This window comes from Diceros bicornis, chromosome 4, assembly GCF_020826845.1.
Source record: "Diceros bicornis minor isolate mBicDic1 chromosome 4, mDicBic1.mat.cur, whole genome shotgun sequence".
Lineage (NCBI taxonomy): Eukaryota > Metazoa > Chordata > Mammalia > Perissodactyla > Rhinocerotidae > Diceros > Diceros bicornis.
In genome coordinates this window covers 8,139,049-8,162,920 of record NC_080743.1, presented here as the reverse complement: position 1 = coordinate 8,162,920, position 23,872 = coordinate 8,139,049, and the positions used below count along the sequence as shown (strand labels likewise).

The window sequence follows — 23,872 nt, the reverse complement described above, 5'->3', positions numbered from 1 at the left end:
AAAACCAGACAAAGAAATTACAAGAAAAGAAATTGCAGATTAATATGCCTCATGAATATAGATAGGAAAATCCTTTACAAAATATCAGCAAATCACAGCCATTAATTTATAAAAAGAGTTAATGCTTTTGACCAAGTAGGGTTTATCCCTGGAATACAAAGTTGGATCGACATTCAAAAACCAATCAACGTAATTCACCAAATCATCAGACCGAAAAAGAAAAAACATTTCATCATGTCAATAGATGTTTAAAAAAAAAGCTTTGACAAAATTCAACAACCATTGATAATAGAAGGTCTCAGCAAACCAGATATCAAAGATGTGGCAGATAGGTTCTTATCCTCACTTACTGACGTTCAAACTCTTGTATAATCTTCTCCCCTTGAGTGTTGATAGGACTTGTGACTTGTTTGTAATGAATGGAATCTGACAAATATGATGAGATGTCACTCCCATAACTGTATTAGATTATATGACTCCATCTTGCTAGGAGGCTCACTCTCACTCAGTTGCTGGCCTTACAGAGACAAGCTGCTATGTTGTAACTGCCTATTGAGAGGGTCACATGACTGGGAACGGCCAGCCTCTAGGACCAAAGAGTGGCCTCCACCTAACAGCCGGCAAAAAGCTGGGGACTCTCAGCTTTATAACAGCAAAAAACTAAATTCTGCCAATAACCTGAGTGAACTTGAATGTGGATTCTTCCCCAGTTGAGCCTTTAGATGAGAAGACAGCTGGATGAATGCCTCGATTGTAGCCTGGTGAAACTCTGAAGCAGAGAACCTGGCTAAATCATGCCCAGATTCCTGACCCATAGAAACTAACAGAAAATAGACCTGGGTTGTTTTAAGTCACTAAGTTTGTGGTAATTTCTTATGCAGCATTAGAAGACTAACACAGGGGCCGGCCCCGCGGCTTAGCGGTTAAGTGCACGTGCTCCACTACTGGTGGCCCGATTCTCCAGCCATGCTGAGGCCGAGTCCCACATACAGCAACTAGAAGGATGTGCAACTATGACATACAACTATCTACTGGGGCTTTGAGGAAAAAAAGGAGGAGGATTGGCAATAGATGTTAGCTCAGAGCCCGTCTTCCTCAGTAAAAGGAGGAGGATTAGCATGGATGCTAGCTCAGGGCTGATCTTCCTCACCAAAAAAAAAAAGAAAAAGAAAACTAACACAAATTTTGGTATCTGGAATTAGGATTCTGCTGTAATAAATTCCTAAAAATGTGGAGTGACTTTGGAACCAGGTAGCGGTCAGAGACTAGACAATTGTTGAAGAACATCATAGAGAAAGCCTATATTTCCTTGAAAAGATTGAAAGTAGAAATCTAAACTTTGGTGAGTGCTCAAAAGAAAGCAAAGGGTGGGTTATTGAAAATGTCCTCAACCTGATAATGTAACAAGTAACAGTCACACATAATGGTGAAAATCTGAATGCTTTCTCCCTAAGTTTGAGAACAAGATATAATGTCTGTTTTCACCTCTTCTATTCAACATAGTACAGGAGGTCCTAGCCAGGACAACAAGGTAAGAAAAACAAATAAATAAAAGGCATACAAATTGAAAAGGATGAAATAAAACTGTCTTTATTCACAGGGGACATGATGGTCGGCATAGAAAATCCCCCCTCCCGCAATCTACAAAATATCTACTAGAGACTAACAAGTGAATTTAGTAAGGTTGCGGGATATAAGGTCAATATAAAAAAGTCAATTGCATTTCTACATACCAGCAATAAATATTTGAGTAATAGAAAAATAATTTGCAATTGCACAAAAAAAAGAAATACTTGGAATAAAATGAACAAAACATGTAAAAAATTTGTATGCTGAAATCTATAAAACATTGATAAAAGAAATTTTAAAAGATGCAAATAAGCATAGAGATATAGCATGCTCAGAGATAGGAATACTCAATAATTTTCAGATGTCAATTTGCCCAAATTGATCTACAGATTCAACGCAATCCCTATCAAAATTCCAGGAGCCTTTTTTATTTTTGTAGAAATTGGCAAACTGATTATAAAATTTATATGGAAAAGCAAAGGGCATAAAATAGCCCAAATAATTTTGATAAAGAAGAACAAAGTTGAAAGACCCATATTCTCTGATTGTATGCATTATTATAAAGCTACAATAATTAAGACAATATGGAATTTGTGTAAGAACTGGCATACACATTAACATAAAAAATAGAGAACTCAGAAATGGATCCAACATAAGATCAACTGATTTATATAAAAGGTACTCAAGTAGTTTTATAAAAAGGATAATATTTTCAACAAATGGCACATAAACAATTGGATATCTAAATGCAAAAAAAAAAGAACCATGACCTTCACACCTTTCAAGTATACAAAAATCAACTTTAAATAGGCCTACGTGTAAGATGTAAACTGTAAAAGTTTCAGAGGAAAGCACAGGGGTAAATACAATGGTATTTTTTTATGGCATAAACCATAAAAAAATTTATACATAGGATTTCATCAAAATTAAAAACTTCTCTTTGAAAGTCATTATTTAGAAAATGAAAAGATAAGTCATAGAATAGGAGCAAATATTTGCAAACAAATATCTGATACAGGACTTAGCCAGAATATATAAAGAATTCTTATAATTTAATAATAAAAAGACAAGTCAACGAAAACGAACAAAAGATTTGAACTTTTATTAAAGAAGCAATACAGATTGTAAAGAAGTTCATGAAAAGATGCTAACTTGACATTAAAAACATAAATTAAAACTACAGTGAGATACCACAATGATATATCACACCTACTAGACTAGTTAAAATAGAAAAAATAAATAACTAAGAGTACCAAATTCTGACAAAGATGAGGAAAAACAGAAACTAATAAATTGCTGGTGGGAATGCTCAGTGGAGTAGCTATTTTGGAAAACAGTTTGGAAATTTCTTATAAGGTTAAACATACACATACCATATTACCCAGGAAACCACTCCTAGGTGTTTATCCAATAGAAGTGAAAACATATGCTTACACAAACCCTTGTATGTAAATATTTATACCAGCTTTATTCATAATAGCCCCTAACTGGAAACAACATAAATGTCTATTAACTGAAGAATAGATAAACAAATTGTGGTACACCTAAACAATGGAATACTACGTAGAAATAAAAGGGAATGTAGTATTGATTCTTGAAACAACATGGATAAAAAGCAGAATCACTGTGTTAAGTAAAAGAAGTCAGACACAAAAGTATGATGCCATTTATATGACATTTTGCAAAAGGCAAAACTACGGGGATAGAAATCAGATCAGTGGATGACTGGGCTGAGAGAACTTTTTAGGGTGATGAAAATATTCTATATCTTGATTATAGTGGTTCCACAACTGTATACATTTCTCAAAATTCACTGAGCCATACCACCTAAAGGAGTGAATTTTATTGTATGTAAATGATATCTTTAAAAAAATTTGAATTTAAAGTTAGTATACTATTTAAATTGACTTTTCAAACAAATAATTTTTTATGAATTCCCAAACTGTTCAATGTTTTTAGTGTTCAGCATTTTTGGATGAAATAGCTCATATTCATTCATCTTTTAAAAAGTTGAATATATGAAAAGAATTCAGAGACATAGCCAATAAAACCATATACTTTAAGCTTCTTAAAGATGTAATTTGTCATCTGACTTCCACTCCTAAAAGCCTTACCATGATTCCTAAACAAGATGAGCTATTACAATGAAAGAATTAGAAAAAAAACAATTCATCATCTTCCCTGGATTATGACTCAAATCAAGGACATGGCTGTAATCTTGACCTGAGACGTTAACATCTATTTCTTTGTTGAGAAAATTGCATTTTCCTCTAAGAGTTTTGGAAAACATTTTTCACAGGGTGCCCCCCCCCCCGCTTTTGAGGTAGAAAAGTTGTATCTTTCAAACACATTTTATTGCTTAATGTTCCACACTTTCTACTAAAGGCATCAAATTATTTCACAAACCTTTTACTGTAAAGGTCTCCGTGTAAACCTCTACCTCATTCTTTCATATTCTACTCCAATCCTAGTCTCACCTACAGCCTCTTAGCATGGTGCATAGAGAAACCATGCTGACTACTCCCTCTCAACTCTACTGGTGAAAAATTTCCCTTTAAATTCCCTTTGATAAACTTCCTTTTGTCTTCTTCGGGAAACATTGTATTCGTTAAATGTCTTCCCAATTGGCTTCAGTTTCTCCCAGTCTCCCCAGCTTCATGTGGACAAAGGACTGAAATATTTTTCTCAAATCTTGCTGTCGGTTTTGGTATAATTAAAATGCCAGTCTTACTTTGCAGCTCATTATCTGCATCCCAACACCACTGATTTGTTTCAACAACTTCTACTGTCAATCGCCTTTCTAGATTTTATTTCCACTTCCATTGTTAAGTGACTTTAACATTCAGGCTCATGACTCATTCAGTCCACTCACTTCATGGTTTCTTGACCTACTTGATTCCACAGCACCCTTGATCACCATGCCGTAATCATAATTTGCCAACACAGACATGTTGGGTCGCATTTCCCCATGGCATTTCTCTCCTAACAGATCGTTAACTTCAAATACCCTTTCTCTGATCACAGCATCTTTACCACCCATGTCTTCCATTCTGCTATCTTCATAGGATTGTCTTTTTGCTCTTATAATCTCTGGTACACAGATACTCCCTATTCCTGGTCATACTTAATTCCTTTTTCAGGTTGAACTACATGGTTAGCTATTTTCCTGTATCTATGAATACCTTAAACACTTGCACTAGAACTTTCATCAGATCCTTGATGCTAATTTTCTACCATGACCATAACTAATAAGTGTTTCCTTAGTTTGGGCTCTCTTCCATGGAATGTTGCCTGAGAGCCACAGAAAAATAAAGGTGCAGTTTGCTTCTAACTAATGCCGTCTTGAGCCAGTTAGGCCTTCATTTTACTCAGCAATGCTTTTCGTCATATATTGTTGAATTATTCTGATTTTATTGTTCCTGTGTCATCATTCTATTAAACTGAATTTTAACATTTAAAATTCATTTATTATGTGAATGTCTTTTATCTTGGTAAATTATTATTCAATGGAAACACAAATATAAATAAAATGTAATCACTTATACTTACTTAGAAATGGGATTGACACTGGCTTCAATAATTGTTAAACACTTACAGCACTTTATGTTTTCTGGAAATTCTTGTACACCTAAAATGTTAAAAAAGAAATAAATAAAAAAATACATGAAAATGATCCAGCAAAAATTCTCTAAACTATAGTTCTAATATTAAGAATAATTAATTAAAACTCTGAAACAATACACAGTGTAACCATCATTAGAATAATCATTTAAGTGAGAATAATAACTTAAAATAATATATTAATATCATATATACATATATTTTAAAAATAAAATTTGAATGTCAATATTTTATGATAGTAATAAATGGAAATTGGGTATAAAATTGAGGATAATTGTACATTTGGCATGCTAATGCACTAAAGAAATAAAAATAGTTTGGGTTTATTTAGTTATTATAGTGTTGCTACTGGAGGAAGGGGAAATCAGCAGATATTAGAAAATAGAAGAGAAAATCTTTGCTTCTTTCATTTTATAAGACTAAAAAGATTGAACACCTACAGCTGAAAAATATCTAAGGAAAAATCACAAAACCAATAAATATTCCCAAACTAATATAGGGCTCTAAAGAGTTTTCAGCAGTTCTTCCTTGTTGGCACAGCGTGTAGCTCTGCCTTTGCCTGAAAGAGTGAAGAGGTGAGCAGCCCTTCCCGGGTCCTCTCTGGAGCCTCAAGGTAGCCAGCCTGGATGATGGCCCTTGGAGAGCTGCTCATCTGCTGTCTCAGCTGTGCTGTTGGCTATGTGACACAAGTTTTTCTTACTTAAAATCAGTAAGCCACAAATCTAACCCATGAATGTGAGGGTCAGACGAATAAAAATGTGGAGGACATTTCAATCAATTGACACAAATGAATCAAAGATAGTGGGCCCTGTGAAGTCAGAAGAGAAAACAGCCATATGAAGCCATTCCTATATGCTTGCAGTAATACCTGCTCTCAATTTTTAAACTATTATTAAGGATGTAAAAATTTCTATAAAGTACTAGTCCTGCCGAGTACTTCATATCTGACAGAAAGATAAGGAACATTTTATGGCAGGATTTAGTTCAACATTTGATGATAGGCACTCAAGAAAGAAAACTCTCCACCTTCCTAGATTCTGTTGACCCAGACCACCCTGTCCACAAGACCTCAAAGCCCAGTGAAGCAGCAAGAGCACAGACAAACCAAGACAGGTTGTTCAGTCACTGCAAAGGAATGGTACAAAAGAGGGTATGGGGACGCTTCTCACTCCCTTTCTCCCCATGTGGCATTTCATCAGAAACTACGCTATCCTAAAATTATTGCTGAGGTATTTTGGCTTCTTAATAAGAACCCAAGGAAGTGTAGGAGTTCCATTATGTATGAACTGAAGGAGAAAGGCCAATTCTCTTTTTTGGAAAGGCCATAGCACCCAGAGCTGCCCTCATTGGCTAGTTGTTAACAAAATGACAAAGAAGTCAATAAAGTAACACTTGAGCCATCCTCAACATTTCCCCTTAGAAATCACATTTACTTCGGAAATCCGCAACCAACACGGGCATAAAGCTTCTTCTTTTCCGCCTTCTGCTTTTTCGGTTCAGTCACCAGTCTAGGCTCATTCCATGCTGGTGTGCCTGATGCCTTATCTCCGCAGGTGCCTACCTTAGGATGATTTTCCCTTAAATTATGTGTAAACCGAGACATGGAAGCAGAAGCAAATTAAAATCCAATTTTAAGGAAAAGACCGTATCTCTTTATCTTCTGCTGAAAATGGAATTCCCTGCTGTGGTGAAAATGCTACTACATTATTTGTTTAAAAATTTGTATTATGTTGTTTACAGTTTAAACTTAAAATTGTTCAGAGCAGAGTTTATTGGATTAAGGTAGAATCCCAACTTTATCACTCACTGGTTGGGCAACCCTAGGCAAGTCATTTACATGTTCAATGTCTTAGTTTCCTACTCTGAAAAATGGTGATTTTGGGAATGGTTTTAGAGGAGAGTCATAGTGAGGGGTGAAAGAGAGAACGCAGATAAAGTAATTGGCACAAAGTGCTGCATAAACGTCATCTGTAATTATTAGAAATAAATAGAAGCAGATGGTGTCAGTCAACAAAGGAACCAAATATCATGTGAAAATGAGCTGGTGTGAGGTATACGTTTGTAAAATTTATCTACCTAAGAGAACACAGCGAAGAGGTAGAAATGAGTGTGCTGAGAAAATATTCCAATATCTAATCAATATAGTAGCTGAGATAAATGCTCTTGCAAATGGGAAGTAAATTATAAATAAATAAATATTTATAATATGTATGTATAAGTATATATTTATATATTAGTATATAAATATATAAATATATAAATAAATATATATAACTAGTTTAGGCTGAGCAATATTTTTGTAGTTTTGATGAGGTTTTCATAGCTATCTTAATTTGCTTATGAAAGTTGAAACACATTTGGAAAAATAGGTTGTCGGGGAACTTCACCATATATGCTAATATATGGATCCTAGAGTTTAGGAAAAATTCTTAGAGCGTATCTTCAACTCGCAGTTCAATCTAAATATGGAGAGTTTAGTACAGCATAGTAGTTAAAAGCACAGGTTGGAAGGGTGACCAAAGCCCAGTGTTGTCACTTAACTAGTCACATAATCTTAGGCACATATTGTAACATTTGAGTACCACTTACTTATTTCTTGCCTAATTCCAAGGGTTGATCTGAGTATTAGATAGTACGAAGGTACAGCACTTAGTATCATGTCTGGCACTTAATAAGTGCCAAATAAATACTAGGTAAAATTCAAGTATTAACAAGAGGTAAGGTAACTTACACTTCTCTATGCCACTGTGTAAAATAATATAATTCTTTTAGTAATCCTGTGAGGAACATATATTAGGCAATATTATTTTCATTTTATGAATGAAGAACCACATATTCTCAAATATTAGGTGACTTATATAAATACCTAATGGCTGTTTATAGGAATGGATGTAGATGGAATTTAATTGATTTTTTAACACCATATCTTTTGTTCCTTTTTACTCTTTTATGTTACTTCCTATTAAAATTATGTGAGATTTGATTATAGAACCCACACTTTTATTAACCAGTCTTTGTCCTCTGAAACATAGCATTTTCAATTTATAAAAAAGGTACACATATTTTCTAAGATGAACTTTGTTTTGATTTTCAAATTTATTCGTCCAGAAATAGAGGGATAAACATCCTTCACTTTAATAGTGTATATTATTCCAACCATTTTTACTTGTGATTACTGTGGGAAACAGGGTCAAACATTTGTAGACCATTACAATTCAAGTTCTAATCCTTATTTTTTAGTTGAGACATCACATAAACTTTCTCACACAGGCCTGTAAGGAGCTCTCTTCTAAGAGAGTTCACTTCTTTTAGGAATCCCTGGAGATTTAAGCTCTTTATATTTAGACTAGATTCAAACCTAGGTTGGACAACCAATAAGGACTGTAATCTAAAATAATTACATGGGAAACACTGTGTTTTATGGGCAAAATGGTATATTTAGTTTAAAAAAATGGACTATTTCCCTCGTCATAAATAGCAGATGACATCAATAAAAGTTTACTCTCCAAATTAGAACACTGTGGTAATATTTTCCAATATATTCTCTTCAGTAACTATACCAAAAAATGTATTTTGAACATATTCACAGAAATACTGCGAAATGAGAAATGACATTTCTGTGTTCAGAAATTAAAGCAGAAACAAAGATTTTAAAGCAATGGAATTAATCAAAATAGCATTAACAGAATATTAATAGCTTGAAGCAGAAAAGATGTAATAGACTACTTTATCTGATTAATTAATTGTTTTCTTTGCCCTTCCCTTTTTAAAAAAATTAGTTTGAAAAAGTGTCTGCTCAACTTTCAATTATTCAAGAACAAATCCACTTTGTGGGTTATTCATTCTTGTTCTCTTTCATGCTGCCTCCGTTTGACCCTTTCACAGCTCATTCATCCTTCCACCAGAGGGTGTGTAGAGAAGGGAAAGGAGTGAATCCTGAAATCAGTCAAATATGGATCTTTCCTACCTAGCATGGGAGAAGTTGAAAGTCATGGCTATATTTAGGTTTTAGTACATGCAGTTAATTGCTTTTATTTAGACTACCCTGTCTCTTACTAATGTAGACAACCAAGTCTTGACAGAAGGATCTTAAATCTGTAAACAACATAGTTGTAAACTTTATTTAATTATTAAAAAAAGATTACTGGTGTCAAAATGGAAACCAAAACTAAAGTGTCATTAAAATGTTGGGTTAAGCTTGAAGTGGTTTTAAATTGACATTAAAGTATGAAAGCAAATGTTTTTCCCAATGCGATAGATACATTTGGAATCTAAATGTAGCAAACAATGCTGTCATTATCAAATATAGAGCTTAACAACAGCAATAGCAACATTGATCCTTATGAGCATAAACGGAAGATTCTTGAAAGGCAAACCTGAGTGTAAGACATTTCTATCTATAACATACAAGCTGTCTTTTAATCTCACTTTCTGAATATATTCATTTAATGTGTTATATTTTTACCTGCCCACATCCACTCTCTCACCTGCATCCTCAGTATAAATATCATCCATGTAAATACATCTAAATTCTATCATCTGCATGAAAATTTATTCAACTATTTCAGTTCATATGGCTCTCTCCTTTTAATGTCTAGTATTTTAGGTTGTATTCTGTCTGAAATTAAATAAGACTGAAAAATAATGAGACACAGCATGTGGTTATAAGTTGAAGAATCACTGCTTTATCATCTTGTCTTGTACGATTCTCTGATATTTGAGTAGCTAACTTTAATTATAAGGTCCCTGAAAGGGAAGCGTAATTAACACATTCAAGAAATATTTATCAAGTGTCTACTCTGTGTTGGGAACTGTACTAAACATTGAGGATACAATGTGAAGAAAATGGATACATTCTCTTCATTTGTGGAGCTTATATTCTAGCAGAGGAATATATACAATAAACCATAGAGATAGTTAATATAAGTATAAAATATATAAAATTATGTAGTATTTCAGCAATTAGATGTGCTAAGGAAAAATATAATTAGAGCAGAATAAAAATGGATCAGAAATGGGGATTTCAAATTTAACTAGGGTGATTAGGGTAAGCCTCATTGATTGGGAAGATGGCATTTGAGCAAAAACTTAAAGGTGAGAGAGATAAGGATACCGATGTCTGGATGTCTGAGGGTGGAAAGTAAGAGCATTTTAGGCAGAGGGAATAGACAGTGAAGATGCTATAAGGCTTAAGTACACCTGGCGTATTCCAGGAATAGCAAGGAGGCCATTGTGGCTACAACACAGCGAGGAAGAGAAGAGTAGCAAAAAATTGGGTCAGAGAGGCAATAGGGGTGTGTGTGGTGGGGGAGATGGGGTTGTCAACTCATATAGGGCCTCTCAGGCCATTGGAAGGACTGTGGTTTTTACTCTGAATGAAACAGAGAGACATTGAAGGACACAAGTGTGATATGGTCTGATTTGTACTTCAAGAGGATCACTCTGGCTCCTGAGTGGGGTGGACTTTCTAAGAGGGAGGCCAGTTAGAGGCTATTGTCGTAAACCATGAAGAGAATTGATGGTGGCTTGCATCAGGATGGGAGTAGTGGAGAGAGTGAGAAGTGAATGGAATCTGGATGTATTTTGATTATAAGACCAATAGAACTTCCTGACCGATCAAATGTGGAGTGTGACAGATAGAAGGAAATCAAGGATGATTCCAGGTTTGTTGCCCTGAGAAACTTGAATGAAGAGGTTGCCTTCAACTTAGATGGGAAAAGCAATACGTGAAATAGGTTTTGGAAAGAAGGCAAAGAGTTCACTTTTCGACATGTGTAATTTGAGGTATCTGTTAGACTTCTAAGAGGAGATGTCAGGTAGGTATTTGGATATGAACCAAAGGTTTAGGACAGAGGTCTAGACTTTCGATTAAAAAATTGGGGATTCATTATTATATATATAGTATTTAAACCATGAGACAAAATGTGAGCACCAATGATGTAAGTGTAGATAATGAAGAAAAGAGGACCAAGGACTGAAGATGAAATCCTCCAAAATGAGAATGGGGAGAAGAGGAAGAATCAACATAGGAGACTGAACAAGATCAGTCAGTGAGATGGGAGAAAAAATAAGAGAGTATTGATTCCTAGAAGTCAAAGGAAGAAGTGATCAACTGTTTCAAATGATGCTGAAAGATGAAGTAAGATGATGACCACAAATTGCCTTTGAATTTAGTAATGAGGAGATAAGTGCCACCTTGACTGGAATGATTTTGGTTGAGTAGTGGGTTTAAAGACTGGAGTGGGTTTAAGAGATGATGAGAGGAAAGGCGTTGTAGATAGAGAATATAGACAACTCTGTCTAAAGCTTTTGCTGGAAGCGGGTGGGGGCTTATTAGGGGAAGAGGAGCCAAGAAGTTTTCTTTGGAATGGATGAAATAACAGCGTGTGTGTATGCTGATTAGAATAAACAAATAGACAAGAAAATCTTAATGATGTAGTAGAGGCTGAAGAGAATTGCTAGAGTGACATCTGTGAGTAGGCAAGAGAGGATGGTTATCCAGTGGAGAGACTGGCTTTAGAGAGAAACAGGAATAATTCATCTCTACTAACAGGCAGGAATCAGAGAATAGGGGTGCAGATGCTGGTAGATGTGATGGTGACAGTCTGTGAAAGTCATTTTCTGAGATCTTTAATTTTCTCAGTGGAGTAGGATCAATAGCCATGAAGATGGGAGAGGAGGTGTGGGAGGTTTGAAGACAGAGGAGAACGTGTGAAGTAGTCACCAGAAGAGAAGGAGAGTCAATGGACGAAGGAAGTATAACAAGATTGTTGGGAAGCATTAAGGCTGCACTTCAGATTTGCAATTATGAATTTAAAGTGATATCAATCAGTGGAATTGAGTGTTCTTTCCAAATCTTTTCAGCAGTAGGTAGAGAATTGAATTCAGCCAGGATTGTGATTTTACTGAGCAAACACAGTGACATGAGAGAGGAGCAAGGGTATTGAGGGGTCATTTGATGATTGACCATAGAATTGAAGCCATGCAAAGAGGGTAGAGAAAACATCAACGCTGGGGGAATTCATGAGAAAGTGACGGTGTTAAGAGACTGGTGGTTCTGATGAGGTCAAAGGATGGCTGGAGTTGTATAAAAGGGAGAGATCTGGAAAGATAGGAGGATGGAGTCAGAGAGTCAGATTTGTCAATTGACATTCAATTTCTTGATATTCCTGATAGTATCTAGATCAGACCTAGGAAAACAATGGAAACTAGCAAGTGTTTGTTAAATTGCATCTAATTATATTTCTGAATCAATACCTTGAAGCAATGAACTAAAACACTTTACAAACATAGATTTAGTACAGAGGCTTTAATATCAAATTACATTTTCTAAGATGAAAAAGGTAACTATCTCTTTCCATACAAATATGATATAAAAGACTTTCTGCAAATACCAAACCTGAATGATTTAGTGTTCTCTCAAATGCATTAAAATTTATGTTTATTACTTATAAATTTTTATATAAATCAGTCCTCATGATAATAGTTACAGGTAGTGCCTGCTGAAACGCTTGTTTTCTGAATTTCACAGATAGTGAAATCCCAAATGGTTTACTCTGTGATATTGGTGCCATATGCTGATAAAAGATAAAAACCTTAATGTCATATTTTACATAAAATAAAGAAGGGAAAAAGTATTTATGAGATTTAATACTTACATCTGATATTTTAATTGTGATACCAATTTTTATAATTTTTTTTTCAATTTTGAGAAAGCAGGCAGGTTATTTGTATATCTAATAAATTGGATTAGATTTTGGGGCAGGAAGAATGGAGTTTATTGAGAAAATGTTATAAGCACTTTGCTTTATTTCGTCTTCACAATGGCTTTATAAGGTGGTTTATTATTTCTATTTAACTAATGAAGAAATGGAGGCTCAGAGGCTAGCTGGGATTTGAAACCAGTCCAACCTTATTCCAAACACTATCACATTTTACCTATATTAAGTTGCCTCCATCAAATCTAAATCAAATCAAATTTAAAATACTTTGAGATATAAGTTCTAGTTACCCAAGATCAGCAATGAAGCGTTTATAACAGAGCACTATATATTTGCATTTGTTCCACAAAGACTCTCCAGTTCAGATACAAACAACCCCAACTCTCTGGAACCCTGAGTTAAATGCACACTCAAGATGGATGATGTAGCATTCTCACAGGGGCATGGTAAATTGCATCTGTTATATAATTACCTTTGGTCAAACTTTAGATGGTATCAACTTCATGGAACTTTGAGTACAATGCTCAGGTAATAAAGTTCTTTATTTCTGAATTTAGTATATTGACAACAAGTGCTATAAGCATAGTTCAGAAGCTTTGTATTCTTTATATATAGTTCATCTGATAGCTATGAGAAGGAAGAGGGGCTACTCAAAATAGACAGACTGTCAGCATGAAGAAATCATAACTGTAATTCTCTCTGTAATAGAGGAGGTGATAGGCAAACTACAAAGTTAACACCAGAACTCTTCCAGTCTTCTGTTCTTAATTTGTGTAGAGACAAGCGGCTATACACACTAAAAAAACTCAATAACACAATCCATGATGAACTCAAGGCAACCTGGAAAAGTTAAATTGCATTAATTGCACTCATTCAAAGAAAATAAAGACATATGAAACGTTTTTGGAATAATTTCCATTCATAATGATTCAAATGAAATAAAAATGTTGATATATAAAAGGATAAACTGTAATATTATTTTGGAAAATTATTTTGTGTATAAACTCACATTCCCCAAGGATATTTGGTAAATGGGGCAACACTAAGAGTAGGAAGTATTGATTAGAGGAAGGTTTCAGAGGGGCAATCTATTGTATAGCAGAAAGCAAAAGAATCCAGCAATTAGTTTAGTAAATTTGGGAGAAACTGTACTGGTCAGTCAATCTTAAGGAGAGAGAAAGAAAAAAGAACAAACAGACTGGAATGGTTTATTTTACCTCTAAACCACTCTAGGGAAGGGGGCCGAGAACTCAGTAGGTACCTAAGCAAGAAGAGTTAAGGGTCTCCTGCAAGACTGTCTATTAAGGGGCATTTTAAAGAGAAAAACCAAATGCAGGTAAAGTAATCAATAATTCAAGACAGTCATGCAACTGATGCTTCCTTAGGGACACGTCTAGAGAAAATTTTGAGAAGTCTTTATGACCTTAACCAACAATGAATTAATTCACAGAGGAATGAATCTGACTTAGTCAAAATGAGTTAGAATGACACTGATTCCCTCCCGCCTTTTCTCTCTGCTTCAAACATATTGAGTCACTATTGTGTGAAATGGACGGTTTAATAACCTTACTTCATATCTGACCAGTGAATTTTTCCTTCGTTATCAATCAATCGTTTTATCGAGCACTTACTATGCCTGCGTTTCGATAGTGGCTATTGTGGATCTAGAAACACTGTAAGGGGCAGCAGTTCTTGTTTTCAAGGAGTTTACACTGAAGCTGGGACAGAATTCTGCCTCAGAGAAGAGAGGACTCACGTGGCTTCATTACCAGGTCAATTTTGTTCTTCTACAATTTTGTTCTGTTCCCTCGGATTTACAGGGACACAGAAGACAAGTTAATCACTCAGTTTAGAAAAGGCTCTGCTGTGACTCTAGAAAAGTTTGTTAGTCTAGGTGACAGAGCCCAACACAGACTTCAGAAGGATGAGGGGGTGGAAGTAGTTCCTTTCTTCCTTATATTTAGAAATATTATCAGGTTGTAAGATCTACCCCCCACGGAGTAAGTGCTGGTAACACACATAAGAATTGTTGATTTTATTTCCTGATGAAGACATTAGAAAGAGTTAAAAGTCCTGGCATCAGGCTGAGAAGGCGGCAGAATTGACTTGGCTTTTGTGGCCATCAGATTCTTCAACAGAAATAGAGGGAGCCAATCCTCAGTTTATTAACACTTTGGCAGAAGTACATTCTGTAGGGAGGGAAAGTAGTCTTATAACGAGGAAAGTTCTAGTGGTTTTCAGATAAATAACACATTAAGAGCGTTGAAAGTGAAGCATTTAATAGGGCAAACTAATAAGTTTTACTCTAAACAAATGGTCTAATGATTTGCCAAATACCAAAGAGCATATATATTGCTAATTGGGAACAAATGCATGGTAGAATATTCTCCCCAACTCACATGAGGCATCCCAAAATAGACTTCCCTAAGCATTTATATACAGGCTACAAGAGTCTCTATTCTTCTCTTAATATGCTCAAATTTTTAAAGATTTTTATCATTTAACTGGTTACTCATATCTGCTTTCTCTAGTGTGTTTGAGAGCAACTCTCTCTCTTTATTGAAAGTTGAGGATATTATTTGTCTTCAGGGTTTTGCATGCAGTTGGGGAGGAGGTGGAATAATTGGCGAGTCAGTAAAACACAGGATAATGCCTTCAACTCTGATTGCTTTTCATTACAACTAACAATAGTGATTCTGCCCACAGTGATACTGTTCAAATCCATTCTTGTATAGAAATAAGTTTTAGGGGATGAGAGAAAAATCATTTAATTGCTGCAGAACTAGGAAGAGCTTTCACATTAATTCATTTTCACTAAAGTCCTTAAATTGTAGCGTCAGTCTCTCTGAAGCTATGACAAATCAACGATAAGACTTAAAACTGAATCACTGCCTAATTAAAGTTTATCATTCATTATCTTGGTTTATCACATAAAACAATTTACTCCATTATGACCATGTATCAGCTCTACAAATAGGCATAGACTATTTATTCAGAGACCACACTATCATAAAATGCATTCATCTCTGATGAACATAGGATTTTTACTTTACTATTGAATTAAAATCTGAGGAATAAAGGATAAAGGATCCATCGGCTGGAAAGCCAATGCATTTATCCATGGATTGCTGCATGTAATTTTGGGAACAAAAAGGCTTAAGAGAGGATGGGTGAATAACACGCAGTGTGGATATTTATTTACTTCTCTCTCTTTCTGTGTGTTTATATATATATAAAACCAAGTTTCAGGAAATTGACTGAAATTTCTTAAGAAAGATAAAGGTTAATGTACTTATTTTTAAAAAGGAAAAATAGAATCTTTATTGAACACAGGAGGTTGAAATCTCATTTTCCAGTTCATTTCTTTCTAGTTCATTAGATCTGTTCAACGTTCCAAGTAGGTAAATGTTCCAAGCATTGGATGCTTTCAATGCTCCAAGTATGTAAAAATTACTAAGACGTAGTTTTTGTCTTAGAAAAGCTTATAATGCAATGGAGAATAAAGTATATTATTAGTAGATTCCTAGCCTGTACTCAATAACCAGAGAATATGTATTTTTATTACTAGCCACAAAGAATATTTTAAAAACTGACCACATACTTGGCAAAAATGTGAAAGTCAATGAACAATGAGAAATCAGTATCATCCAGATCATGTAGTCTGCAGTATATTTCGATAAAAATAATATGATGACTTAAAAAGCCACAAGTATATTAGAATACTAAAAAAACCTGAGTCAACTCTAGGAAAGTAGAAGGGGCATAATAAAAATAGCTGCAGTAGGAAGCAGACAAGTAGAAATTAATGACTGGAAAATCAACCAACTAACCAACCATTAGAGAGATTAGTAAGACAAAAGAGTATTATTTGAAAGATGAGTAAAGAAAAGACTCTGGCAGGATGGATGATAAAAAAGTAAAACATAGAGGGCACAATTAAAGAATATTAGAAATATTAGGAAGAAACAATCACAGATATAGTAGAGATTTATAAAACACGTAAGAGAAGCCTATGAACATTGTTTGACAATAAAATTGAACATCTGGATGATGGAATAGATGAGTTCCCATGAAATCATAACTTATGAAAAAGTGACTCAAGAAGATATAAAGGTATAAGGATGAGAAAGAAGAATAAAATTGTCATATGCAGATGATACAATCTTATACGTAAAAGTTCAAAAGAATCTACTGGTTATATATTAGAACTTATAATTCAGCACCATGGCTGAACGTAAGATCAAGACACCAAAATGAGTAATGTTGCTACATAGCATCAACTAAAATTAGATAAAGTACTTTTTAAAAAGGAATACAATTTATGAAACTAGCAACTTAAACTACTTAGAGATAACTTTAACAAGATGTGTCAAGACTTTCTTGAAGAAAATCACGAAACTTTATTGAAAGACACAAAATAAGACCTAAAGAAAGGTAAAAACAATGTTCATGGATTATAATACTTACAAAGATGCCAATTCTCCCCAAATTAATCTTTAAATTCAAGACAATTAAAAAAATCCCAATAGATTGTTTGTGAACCTCAACAAGTTGAATCTAAAATTCATATGGAAGAATTAAGTAATAAGAACAGCAAGATATTTTTGAAAAAGAAAAAAGAGGACTTGTGTTATCAGATATTAAAACTTAATATTAAGTTATAGTGATTAGAACAATGTGACATCGGCACACGCATAGGCACATAAGCTGATGGAACAGGACAGAGAGTTTGGAAAAACGTCTCTTATATGTAAAAGAGGGAGAATTATAAATTAGTGGGGAAACGAGACTAATAAATGTTGCTGGAATAATTAATTATATATTCATGTGAAAAAAATAAATATTGATCATATATAGTACAAAAACTGAGTTGCAGCCGCTGGCCAGGTGGTGTAGTGGTTAAGTTCACATGCTCTGCTTTGGTGGCCTGGGGTTCATGGGTTTGGTTCCTGGGCACAGACCTACACATAGCTCATCAAGCCATGCTGTGGCAGTGTCCCACATACAAAATAGGGAAGATTGGCACAGATGTTAGCTCAGCAACAATCTTCCTCAAGCAAAAAGAGGAAGATTGGTAACAGATGTTAGCTCAGGGCCAATCTTCCTCACACACACACACAAAAAGTTGCAAATAAATTAAAGGCCTAAATGTGAAGAGAAAAACTAATACTTTCGGAAGAAAATATAGAAAAATTATCTTTATGGTATTAGAGTAGGGAAGAATTTCTTAAATAAACTGTAAAAATACAGCGCATAAAGGGAAGAGTGATAAATTTTAGTACATTAAAATTGGCAACTTCTCTATGACAAATGGTATACCAAGCAAAGTGAAAAGACAAGCCACAAATTGGGAGATGATATTTGTGACCTATTTAACCAACAAGGGTCTAGTGTTCACAATATATAAATCTTTCAAATTACCAAGAACATACCTAATGGACAACCAATACAAAATAAAAATGGACCAAAAGGCAATTTGTAGAGAAAGATACTCGACACTCGCCATAAAAAGAAATTTAAAAATGCCATCTTCACTAGTGATTAGGGAAATACAAATTAAAATATTGAGCTACGCTTATATATCCATCTGATTGGCCAACACTTAAAATATCTAATAACCCCAAGTGTTATGGAGCAGTGGGAACTTGGTACTTTGCTGGTAGAATTAGATCCACATAGATCATCAAGAACAAATTTCAGACACATAATGTGGAATAAAAACTCGCAGAACAATATATACAACGTATTAGCACTTCATTGAAATTTTAAACACGCTAACTCTGAGAGGGAGGAAGTGGAAAGGAATGGGGATGAGAATGTACAAGTTTTTGTAATGTTTTATTTTTTAAAACCAGGGTGTGATATCTATAGTAAATGTTAACACTTTAATCTCATGGTGGGCACATTGCTGTCTCATGTTATTTTCTTCACGCTTAAAATTTTTAATAGTTTAAAAATTAAAACCACATAAACATTTTTAATATAAATAAGTGTCAAGAGATTTTAGTACTAAATTGAGTTTTGAATTATGAGTGAGATTGAACCAGGTGAAAAGAGGTGTGAAAGGTGGTTTAGGCAGAGGAAATAATAGAAATAGAGACACAGAGATGGTGAAACAGCATTGAATATTTAAGGCAGCTCTTCAGTATCTAGACGATAAAGTTAGAAAGTGCAAATCATCTTTGGTGAGATGGGCAGATGGGATGGAAGTGTACGTGAAGGTAAATGTGGGGACTTGTAAGGCTGTTAGGGAGTCTACACTCTATCCTAGACCAACCGAAGTTATCTTAAGTAGAAGAGTAACCTAGTCATGTTTGCAATTTAGAAAGAGTGCTAAAGCTGTTTGTGGAGGATGGGTTTGGGAAGGGAGGTGGCTGTAATGGGGATGGGGAGACCAATTAGGAGGCTCTTCAAGTAGTCCAGGAAAGAGACAAGAGACTAAAGTAAGATGGTAACAATGGGAATGGTGAGAAGGACACAGACTTGACACATATTTAGGAGAGGAATTTGGCAGGATTTGGTGACTGAATACATATAGGAGTCAGAGGTAAGAATGGATTCTTGCATTGAATGCCTGTGTGGATAATAGTAACATTAACAGAGAACTGAAGGATGGAGGAAAAGCTGAGTGAAGTGCATGATGAGTGGTTTTAAATACATTATGTTTGCGGGTGTTTGTGGAACATATTATAGCTATGTCCAGTGTGCAGTTGGCTATACTAGTTTGAAGCTCAAGGGTGAGGTCACAGCTTGACAGCTAGTCATTTATTGGAAGGAACAAGGATATTAAATATAATACCATATGGCAGGTTAGAGCTAATTTTAGTGGTTACTCATTGCTTATTGCAGTGTCATATCTATCTTTTTCAGCACTCAGTTACAACTTCAACAAGTCCCCAATATAAAAGGTTGGGACCCTATCCTATGTAGGGTCCCTAATGTAATGTAATACACATTATATATTTTAAAAGAATGCTCTGTATAATGTTTATTTACCTACCAATGATTTATTGAGCACCTACCGTGTATGCTGGGAATTGTGCTAGTAGCTCCAAATAGAGAAAGAGTAAAATAGTCCCTGATTCAAAGGTTACATAATCTACTCTAATACACAAAGATACATAGAAATTAAATTGCTAAGTGAGATAAGTTCAAAATGAAAACATATACAGAGTATAAAGGTACAACAGAGGAAGGAGTAATTAATTCTCTATGTGTACAGGGTGTTAGGAAAGTTTCCCAGAATAAATGACATCTGAAATATCTTTTTAAAGGTGAAGAGGACTCTGGTTGATGAGGGACAGCAGTGGGGCGGAAGGAATATTTGGGAGACAGAAAATAGTATGGTTTCTTGGGTCACAAATAACCAGCCTGATGCATTTGGGAATGACAATTTGGCACAACCTGAGGATGAAACGGAAAGGAGATGGGTTAGTTGGAGACATGGTTAGAGAGGAGGATGAAAGCTATTCACACAAACTGTGTGGATACTTTTTCTCATACAATAGTTCACTTATCTAAAGGTTTGAATATAAAATAGTATCTTTGAATTATGGAAAGAAAAATGGTGAATCAGATGACAGGTGGAAGACTGGACATGAAAAGTAAAGATTGGAGGCCACAGGGACAACCGAGATCAGATTTAACCTCAGCCTCCAAGTGAATTAGTTTCATCGTAAAGAGTCACTCATCGACTTCCAGCACATTTCGGGCAAATTTTTACCTAGATTGACGAGTCCCTGTCTCTATTTTCTGTCCCTAAATACAATACTGGTTACATTCTCTGGTGTCTTGACTCTTTCGCACCAGGACTATTCCAATCTTGTCAACTGTAGTACTGACACTGCTCTTATTCTCTGCTCTCTGTTCGTTCTTCACCTGACAGGTTCCCAAAGGATGTATTAAGCTCCTTAAGTAACTGTCTAGGTCTCTGTCACAGAATTCGGTGACAGCATTTTTACGTATGATTTTCTGAAAGGGCTGGCGTGTTGAAATCTTTTACTGTTGGCATAACTTCTAGCAACGGCTGATATGTCATCATGTTCATCAAATCTTTTGTACTTTATTAACTTTGCAGAGTGGTTTACCACATCTTGCCTGTCTTTTTGCATACATATTTCCAGAATACAGAGATCATAAGCATAGCTACAAGTCCCTAAATAGTACTCACAAGGACTTCTAAGGATACTCACAGACTTACTTCTGAGTTGAAGTATAACTTGCAATGTACCTCCTGGCAGCAAAAATTTCTTGATGAAAGAGGGCCACTAGAAGATTATTAAAATGCTCATAAAAATGTCATATTTCTCAGGAGTTTTATGTTTATATTTAGTAATAAATTTTTTTCTGATCCTCTTTAAAAATAAGATAGATTTTTATTTCCTTGAATTATTCATGCAAACCTGACCAAAGGTCAAGGGATGTGGTATATTTGGCCATGTGATATTTCTCAGAAATTGTAATTTGAAAATAGAATTTGATGTGTGAATGTGTATAAATATATAACCAGTATTAATTGTTATTAAAGTACAAAATTATCAATCCATACAAATATGGCCTGTTAAATCTATCCTTAAAAGAATAAAGATAGACCTGATGTCATCCTTCAGTGGGCCTACATTGCTATTCTCTCTCTAAGTCTGCATGTGGTCCTTTTAGGATTGTCTTCCTGAAAACCCTCTAAGTGGTAAGTCAAGTTTGTGGAGAAGAATGTTTGTGTTCCCCATTTGCACTCGGACTGTCTCCTTCAAATGAAATGCCTTCCTTTATTCAGATGCTGCTGTGCCTCATGGAAATCCTCAGGTTATATCCTTCACTTGAACTCTTCCCTAATAATAAAGCAGCCTGAATTAATCTTCCTATTCTCTAAGAATTTACGATTGTAATTTGTGTCATATAATTAAGCACTTCATTGTATAATGTTTTACGATATTCACTGATTATTTATAGGTTTTAGTCTTATCTCCCCAGCGACACTATAAAGTTCTCTGTGACTCTCATAGACTTGAATGGAAGAAATCACTGGCAATTCACACTGGTACATTTCAACAAGTGTTCCATGTTCCAGAAGGACCATTCATTCATGAATTCATTCAGTAAATATTTATTGAACTCCTGCAACATGCCATACACTATTTTAGGCCATAGAGAAACACCAGCAACCGAAACAAGAAGAAAATTGGGGCATCAATGAATTTTACTTCTAGTAAGAGGAGTCTGGACGATGCATAAATGATTTAAACATATAGTATGTCAGTTTCCCATAAATGCTATTAAGGAAATAAAACAGAAAAGGGAAATAGGGTCTACTTCTAGTGGCTAATAACAGCAGGATCTTAATTTTAAACAAGATTGTCCAGGAACGTCATATTTACATGTGATCAAGAGATTTTTCTGGTAGTCCTTAACAAAACAGATTCAATTAAGATCCTTACTTCCCTAGAATGTCAAGCCAGTCTTACCTGACTTTTTTTTAAGGGTGCTTAAATTAGTATTTTTTCTTTTGTTTTTTTGGTGAAGAAGATTAGCCCTGAGCTAACATCTGTTGCCAATTCTCCTCTTTTTCCTGAGGAAGAGTGGCCATGGGCTAACATCTGTACCCATCTTCCTCTACTTTATATGTGGGACACCTGCCACAGCATGGCTTGATAAGCAGTGCATGGGTCTGCACGCGGGATCCAAACCCACAAACCCCAGGCTGCCAAAGCAGAGTGTGCGAACCTAACCACTATGCCACGGGGCTGGCCCCATTTTATTTTTCCTTTTTTTAACAGCTTTACTGAGGTATAATTGATACACAAAAACTGCACATATTTAATGGATAAATTTGATGAGTTTGGACATATGGAAACACCAATGATACCATAACCACCATCAAGGTAATAGACATATCCAGCAACTTCCCAAGTTTCCTAGTATCCCCTTGATGGTTTTCTTTTCTTTTGTGGTGAGAACACTTAACATGAGATCTACCCTCTTAACAAATTTTGAAGTGCACAATACCACATTGTTAATTACAAGCACTATGTTGTACAGCAGATCTCTACAACTTACTCATCCAGCATGAATGAAACTTCATATCCATTGAACAACAACTCCTATTTGTCCTGTCTGAGCTTGGTTGTCACTTCTTGGGATAACCTTCCCTAACCACACTGAATAGATTATGTCCTAGTAATATGCATGCCCTTCATATCCACTGTAGCTTTACACTCAATTGTTTATTTAATAATCCATAATTACTTGTTTAATGTCTAAAGCACCCACTAGAATGTAAGCTTCGTGAGGTCAGGGACCTGTTTTGTTCATGCCAGTCCCTTTGGAATGAAGCACATTGCCTGAAATAAACAAAGCACCACACACACACACACACACACACACACACACACACACACACAGTTTAACTGACTTGCTTAAAGATGGAGGAGTCATGTTTTATATCCTCACAGTGCCTCACATAACCTTTTTTGACTGATTCTTGCTTTATTCTAATAAAATAGGGAGTCAAGGTCATTTGGAAGGAAATGAGGGTTTAATGAATATATGAGGACACAGGAGACTCCCACAAACATTCAGAGGAAAACATCCTCAAGATGAATATTAACATCAGCATCAGCATCCACGGGATCACCAGACATACGAGTTTGTTCAGAAATGTGACAAATACTACTGAGCACCTATTATTTACTAGGCACTGCTCTAGACATCTGAGATACATTGGTGACCCAAACCGAGAAAAATCCCTACCATCACATAATGGAGTTTACATTCTGGGTCAGGAGAAGATAGACAATAACCATAGCAAATAAGTAAATTCTACAATATTGAGAAGATGGTCCGTGCTATGGGGAAAATGGAGCAGTGAGGGTAATTGGGAGTTCACTTTCAAGTAGGGTCAACAGATAGATCTCATTGGGCAGGTGATATTTGAGACATGTTGGAAAAACTTTTACTCTGAGAAT

General features: G+C 35.2%; 1 protein-coding gene across 3 annotated transcripts in view; it reads right to left on the bottom strand.

Moving 5' to 3' along the window:
• LRRC7 (leucine rich repeat containing 7) overlaps positions 1-23,872 on the bottom strand; it is a 395,243-nt gene that overhangs the window by 247,144 nt on the left and 124,227 nt on the right. For all 3 annotated transcript variants that reach the window (XM_058537060.1, XM_058537063.1, XM_058537067.1), the window contains exon 4: positions 5,119-5,197. In XM_058537060.1, the coding sequence (XP_058393043.1) occupies positions 5,119-5,197 (79 nt within the window). The remainder of the gene's footprint in view (positions 1-5,118; positions 5,198-23,872) is intronic.